Raw genomic sequence first — 7,534 nt, forward strand, 5'->3', positions numbered from 1 at the left:
TTATATGTATGAGTGTATCGCCTGCATGTATGTGGGTGCACCTGTGTCGTGCAGTGCCGCAGAGGTCAGGCTTTGGATTCCCCTGGAACTGGCATTAAGGACAGTTTGTAGCCACCATGTGGGTGCTGGGAATCAAACTTGGGTCCTCTGCAAGAGCAGTCAATACTCTTAACCACTGAGCCATCTCTCCAGCCCGCCAGCTATGACTCTTTATGCACCTGGCTTCACAGCTACAAGTTGAAGGAGTTCCAGTCCTGTCTTCAAGCACCTGGGAGCATTCTTGCTATGAACTGTGACTTTCAGCATTAGTGGGGATTCAGAGGATAGGTTCTGGAGGAAAGTGAACCAGCAGAAGCCTGCAGTAGGGAGGGAAGTTCCACAGTAGAATGCTGGTCCCACCAGTATTTGGGAGTAGCTCTCACCTCTCCATGGTATGGAGGGACCAGGAGCGGGACATGCTTAGGACTCTCAGTGCAGGAACATACCACAGAGGGTTGTTGAACAGCTGTCCTCCATGTCCCCCAAGTGCTTTTATTTTTCTTACTGATAGTCACCGTCATCTTTTTTCTTTTGTCTCTTTTCTCTGAAATCTCCTGCAACCCTGACACTGCTTTTTTCCCTAAAAATGTAATTATGGGGCCACTGAAGTGGCTTAGCAGGTCAAGGCACTTGCTACCAAGCCTAACAACCTGAGTTCAATCCCTAGAATCCATATGGTGGAAGGAGAGAGATGACTCCTGAGATGACTCAGAGGTTGTCCTCTGACCACAAATGTATCATGGCATATGCACACCCCTACACACATGTACGTACACAATAAATGTTAAAAACATTTTTATTTAGTTACAATCTTTATCTTGCTCTCAACAGTACCCCATTTCTATTGTGGTCTTCACTCTGCTTCATGCTAATAGAAAGCCTCTCATTTCAGGACTGGGTAGGGGTATACAGACAGCAGAGGAAGTAGTTACCGCCAAGACACAGAGAGGGGAAGCCACTGTCTTGAATCCTGACCATCAGTGTTAGAAGCTTGTACTTCTCCAGCTTCCAGCACTCACCCCAGTCATATTGGGTCACTGTGTTTCTCTGAAGGCACTTCATTCCCTGCTTGTTTGAAAGGCTTTCCAGCTCTAGCCTGACTATTGTCCTCTAACCTCTAAATACTCCTTCCCTACCCTGGGAGCACTGACTGTCCCCTTCCTACTCTGGGCCCAGTAACACTGGGCAAGCCTAGGTCAGGGAACCAGGGCTCCTGTCTCTTCCTGTCACCTCCCCTTGAGTTGGTGTTTCCTCAGCAAGCTCAAACCTTGGTGCTATGAGATTTCTCTCTCTCATAGGAGCCCAAGACAAGTGGCAGTAGTCAAAGGATGATGCAATGGCTGGCTACAAAGTCACCCAAAAAGGAAGTCCCTGAAACACCCCAAAAGGATGAACCAGATGTGCCCCAGTGGTCTAGCCAGTTTCTACAGAAGAGCCCACTACCCACTAAAAGAGGTGCCACCAGCAACCTCTTGGAGCGATGGCTGAAGCAGGAGAAAGAGGAGGAACCACTGACCAAGCGGCCTCACAGCTAGTTACAAATTACCAAAGTCCAGGCCACAGTTGTGTCCATTTGCTTGGGGAGCCTGCAACACAATGTTAGCTGAGGGTTGTGGGCTTATGAAGAATCGTGCCTGTCATGGGACAGCCTGGGAAGACAAGGGCTTGCGGCTATCCAGCCCTGTGTGCTCTGTGGAGGCATGTCTGCTATGACTAGTGTCTCAGCCTCCCAGGAGGCTCTTCTCAGTCTTTGGCCTCTTTCTGCCTTTTACAATTAAGGTCTTTAAATATATTTTTGTTCTGAATAAATTACATTTGATAAACCTCGGCTGGCAGTTCTGGCTCTTACCCAGTTTGTCCTGGCATCTGTTCTAAGGAATGGATTTTACCACAAAGGGGAACTGGGGTCTTCTAAGAGTCTATCAAAGGGTTTGGTGGAGGGCCCTTGGTTCAGGGTCTTGCTCTTAGTACTTGGAAGGCCTCTGAATCTTTAGCTGAAAGCCAGCTGAGTGATTCGAGAGTGGGGTACAGAGGCCTTCAAACCTGGTTTTTAGCAGCAGAGAACACCGGATCTAGGTAGAAGCCCCACACCCTGTGCACATTCCCAGTCTGTGGCGCTGTGCCCGGGAAGAGCCCTGGCTTGGGGGGGCTGCAGGCAGATGTGCAATCAGGGCTTCCCGGAAAGGAATCCCCACCTGATGCTGCCGGAGTCGCCTCTGTCATTTGCTCTGCGGAGGCCCTTGCCATTTCTTGGGCACCAAATCACTATAAGGAGCTGGGGGAAAGGGGATTGTCTGTCTCTCCTTGCAAATCAAATCTATGAAAGCAGGGGCATTTCCTGCCCCTAGTATTTGTGCGAGGGCCGTGCATTTAACCCTTGTATCAAGCCATTCTTCCAATACATGCTGCCAAAGCAACCACAGGTGCAAGTATTTGTTCAGTGAGTCTGGCACTTCCTCGTGCCGGCACTGCCGAGTATCTGGGAGCACACCTTAGTACTACCCACTAGAAAGTGCCCCAGCGAAGCCTCTTCCCAAAGCTCCCAGAGAAGGTGCAGGCCAGGGCAGCCAGCCGGGGCGGCTCAAGAAGGGACCACGATGGTATCTAGTTAGGAGCATCAGGGCCAGGGCCCAGCCACGCAGGAGCGCAGGGCGGCAGCCGCGGCTGGGTGAGATCCCGTCGTGCCGGCAACGCTGGCCTCAGGCCCTATGCAAATTAGGGATCGGGATTTCCACCAATCCGAGGGAGGCACCAAGCCTGTGCCGCTCTAAGCTAGTGGGCGAGCACCACCGCGAGGCGGGGCGGGGCGGAGCGGGCCGGTCCTGCTGGGCCGGGCGCGGCGTGCTGAGCCGACCCCACCACCGCCCAGCCCCACCACCCTGGCGGGCCCAGGCCGCCCTTTTGCTTTCCCCTAGAGCAAGCTGCAGAGGGGGTGGGCAGGCCCTGGAGGTCAGAGTTCGGGCATCCTGTGCTTCCTTTGTGCCCTCTGGTTTAGGGAGTGTGTGGGGTTTCTTTTGTTGAGGTTTTTTTGTTTGGGGGCTTTTTTAGAATTCAGATTAGAATGTTCACTGAATGATGGTTTTCATATTTGCATTGTAATGAGTTCCTTTTGTTTTTATCACTATGTCCCCGCATTCCTTTGGTAGGGACTTTTTAACAGAAAAGAAACCAGTGCATGGTGAGGCTGGAGAGATGACTGGGCTGTTAAGAGAACTGGATGCTCTTGCAAAAGACCCAGGTTCAGTTCCCAGCAACTATACAGTAGCTCACCCCTGTATCTCCACCCAGTGGTTAACTCCAGTTCCAAGAGATCTGGCACCTTCTTCTGGCCTCGTAGGCCATTGCTTGCATGTGGTTCACTTGCATACAAGCAAACAAGACGCTGATACAATTTGCTTTAATCCTTAAAAAAACTAATACAATGCAGAAGAGGCTGTCAGATCCCCTGGAACTGGAGTTACGGACAGTTGTTTGCTGTCATGTGGGTGCTGGGATTCAAACCCGGATCTTCTGCAAGAACAGTAACCGCTGAGCCATCTCTCCAGCCCCTATCCTTTGTTTTCAATCAAATCTCAGAGACCAAGCAAGGAAGACTGACCTGCCTGTCAATGTGGCATGAGTAGCCTGTGCCCAGCCTTCTCTTGAGCAGGAGGGCACCCAACACCTCCAGCGGTGACCAGGGTATGACATCTGACCTTAAGAGATACCTTCCTTCACTCTAGCCATGGCTCTCCCATGGCAGAATGCCCAGCATGCCTGATAGTGACACAATGCCTCACCTCAATCCTGGCTTGATCCCGTGCCTCAGGTAAAGCTGTCTGCTATGCATTGAGGCAGAAACAGGCCAAAGGAAGGAAGGAGCTTGGTCCCAGCACACAGCTTAGCACTGGTAGGTTCAGGAAAAATCCAGGGGGCTCCTGGCATGGAAGGAGTATCTCAGCTCGGAGAATCTGGAGATGCTACTTGTGACTGGGAAGGTCTAGAAGGCAGGTGCTGTGGTGAGAACACTGGACTCCCAGAGGTCTACTGGGCCTGAAGGAGTTAAAGATGAGCCATCTAAAAATATTCTGAGATACTGTATTGATTATCGAAGCTGAAATCATTTGAGGAACTGTAATTTCAGAAAAGGCCATTTAGTCTGTCATTTCTTATATGCAGCAAGACAAAGATTCTTTTGGGAAGGCATCCTCTAAATTCCTAGGCCAGAAAACAGACTTTGACCACAACAGCCTGAGAACTGGGATTGCAGTGGTCTTGGATACTTTTTGAAAGAATCCTGGTTTCCCATGAACTTCTACACCCTCTCCCACAGGTATTCTCATAATATCCAAGAATTGACTGCTGCAGCCAAGATACCTGCTGTTTTGTTACAGATTTGCTCTTTGCTTGCCATGAAAGCACCATGTGTTCAGACTTCACTCTTGTAAAGTATGTGTAAACTTAATAAAACTGCTTTTCTTTTTGTTGTTGATTTTGTTTCGTTTTGTTTTTGAGACAGGGCCTCACTAGGTAGCCCTGGCTGGCCTGGAACTTGATATATAGATCAGGCTGGCTTTGAACTCACAGAGATTTGCCTGCCTCTGCCTCTACCTCCAAATGCTGTGATTAAAGGCATTCACTACCATGCCCAGCTGCTTTTCTGTTTAATCAGCTCTTGCACCAAGTTCCTAGAACCTGCCAACATATGAGATTAGCAGGAGTAGTGCTCTCCCCTACAGCTTGCACACCCCTTCTCTGCTAAGAGTACAGAGCAACAGTGGTTAAGGACACTGGCTTTTCTTCTTGCAGAAGACCTGGGTTTGAATCCCAGCACCCACATGGCAGCTAACTGTAACTCCACTCCCAAGGGATCTGACAGCCTCTTCTGACCTCCGCAGGCATTGTACTTACCTATATGCAGGCAGTACACGCATACACATAAAAATAAATTTTTTAAAAGTTTTTTTTTGAAAAAAGTATGCAGCAAATAGAAGATCTGCTTTAATTTAGCTGGGTGTGGTGGTGCACACCTTTAATCCCAGCATTCAGGAGGCAGAGGTAGGCAGATCTGAGTTCAAGATCAGCCTGGTCTACATAGCCAGTTCCAGGTCAGCTAGAGCTACCCGGATACCCTGTCTCAAAGCGGGAGGGTGGGGCAGAGCTGGAATTTCATCCCCTGGAAAGAGCAGCTTTGCTTAGTACTTGAAAAGCCTTTGCTAAGTCCTTGCCTTTTCTGGGATTCAGTTTGACCTTGTGAGCCACAAGGAGAGAGGATGAGTACTCACAACCAAGCTCTCAGCTCCAGAAGAGCAGGTGCTGGCTCTTGAAAGAGACCCAGGACCTACCTACCTCAATGTGGAGGTAAGGACTTCTTGCAGCCAGCACTCCAGAGCAGAGAGGCATGTGCAGGCTGTGTGGGCAATATTCTCAGTGAGCAGCAGGAGCTGGAGGACTGTTTGGAGAAGCAGTGAGCCACCAAAGTCAACAACAAAGGCAGTGGGACGAGGCAGCCAGGTTGGATGGAGCTGAAGTGATCAAGAAAAGGGACAGCTGGTGTCATAAATGCAGCACACAAGGCAAACTCTTGGATCCTCATGAGCACTCTATATGGAGAAGCTGTAACTGTGGTGCACACGCTCAGCACCCACAGCCTAGGTCTGTGGCTATCTCTCACTGGTAGCTCCTTCAGGATATTGCCCTTGGGAGTTTCTTTTTTTATTTTCAGATCACATTTATTTCCTGTGTATGTGTCTGCGTTGTACGTGCACACATGCTTTGCTAAAATGTGCATGTGAAGGTTAGAGGACAACCCCAGGGAGTTGGTGCTTTCCTTCCACCATGTGGGTTCTAGGGATGGAACTCAGGTGTCAGGCTTTGTGGCAACCACCTTTATCCAGTAAGCAATCTTGCTGACCTACTTCTTGTGTGTTGAAGAGTTCAGAAAAGATCCTAGATCAGCATGAGAGACCTCAAAACTGGGGGACTGCAGGCCACATCAGCTCATACTATTTGGCCCATATAGTGTTTTTGTTAACATTTTATTTTTATTTTATGTGGATGAGTGTAATGCCTGCATGTAGGTAGGTGCACCTGTGTCATGCAATGCCTGCAGAGGTCAGAAGAGGGCGTCGGATCCCCTGGAACTGGACAGCCATATGGGTGCTGGGAATCGGGTCTTCTGCAAGAACAGGGGCTGAGCTGTTTCTCCAGCACTCATATAGTGTTTTGTAATAAGTACTCCTGAAATTTGCCATTTACTCATTTTAAGCTCAAGGCCAGTCATGTTTGCATTGTTGTGTAGTCAGAACGGTCAACTTGTTTTGAAACAGGGCTCACTATATAGTCATGGCTGACCTGGAACTCTCTATGGAGACCACATTGGCAACTCTCTGCCTTTGCCTCCTGAGTACTGAGATCACAGGTATACCGTACCATGCTCAGCTCTCTGGAACTTATGTTTTTCAGAATTGAAACTCTACCCACTAATCAGCTCCCTATTTCCCTCTCTTCCGCACTTGATAGCCACCATCATCCCACTTTGTCTCTGAATATGACTACTGTAGATATTTCCTACATGTGTAATCATATAGTGTGTTTGTGTCTGGTTTAGTTCACTCAACATCCTCAAGATCTGTCTTTGTGGCAACCTGTATTAGAACTTCCTTAAGTCTCAATAATATTCCATTGGATGGATACACCCCATTTTCATTGTGCACTTATCTGCCAGTGGACACTTGAGTTGCTTCCACTTCTTGACTACTGGGGATAATGCTGTCGTGAACATGAATATAAAAATAAGCGCTTTCCATTCTTTGGGTATATATTCAGAAGTAGAATTGCTGAATTGCATGGTGATTCCATGTTTAATTTTTTGAAGAACCACCACACCATTTTACACAACAATTTACAAGGGCCTAATTTCCCCACATGCTCAACATGGTATGTTAGATTCTATGTTGATAGTAGCCATGCTAACGAACATGGAACTTTTTGTGGGTTTTGTTTTGCTGATACCAGGGATTGAACCTAGGACTTCATACATGCTAGTCAAGCACTCAATCACTGAGCTATATCTCCCAGTGAATGTTTAATTTTTAAGTCCATATTTTAAAAGTGGAAAATTACACAGAAGTAGTTTATTTCTACTTACGAAGTTCTGAGTACGTGCCTCTGATAACCAAGCCACTTGTAGGACTGTTGCTGGGATGAAGTAGCTTTGGTGGGAGTATGTATTAGCTTATTCTCATCACTGTGACAAAGTTTCTTAAGGAATTCAAGGTTTTATTTTGACTCAGAGTTGGAGGGTCAGTCCATCATGGTAGGGAAGGTGTGGCAGCAGGAGTTTGAGGCAGCGGATCACGTATTATCTGCAGTCAGGAAACAGAGCTAGGACTGCTGCTGCTCAGACTGACTTGCCATGTATTTGGTTGAGGTTTCTAGCCCATGGGATGGTGCTGCCCACATTCACAGTGGGTCTTCCCTCCTCAGTTAAACTTTTCTGGAAACACCCCCACAA

The 7,534-nt window shown here is 48.2% G+C and overlaps 1 protein-coding gene across 2 annotated transcripts in view; it reads left to right on the plus strand.

Moving 5' to 3' along the window:
• Hmces (5-hydroxymethylcytosine binding, ES cell specific) overlaps positions 1 to 1,867 on the plus strand; it is a 34,039-nt gene extending 32,172 nt beyond the window's left edge. For both annotated transcript variants that reach the window (XM_008828546.2, XM_008828547.3), the window contains exon 7: positions 1,338 to 1,867. In XM_008828546.2, coding sequence (XP_008826768.1) covers positions 1,338 to 1,574 — 237 coding nt within the window. In that variant the 3' untranslated portion in view covers positions 1,575 to 1,867. The remainder of the gene's footprint in view (positions 1 to 1,337) is intronic.
• Positions 1,868 to 7,534: the final 5,667 nt, after the last annotated feature.

This window comes from Nannospalax galili, unplaced genomic scaffold (genome assembly GCF_000622305.1).
Source record: "Nannospalax galili isolate Female #2095 unplaced genomic scaffold, S.galili_v1.0 scaffold332, whole genome shotgun sequence".
In the NCBI taxonomy this organism is placed as follows: domain Eukaryota; kingdom Metazoa; phylum Chordata; class Mammalia; order Rodentia; family Spalacidae; genus Nannospalax; species Nannospalax galili.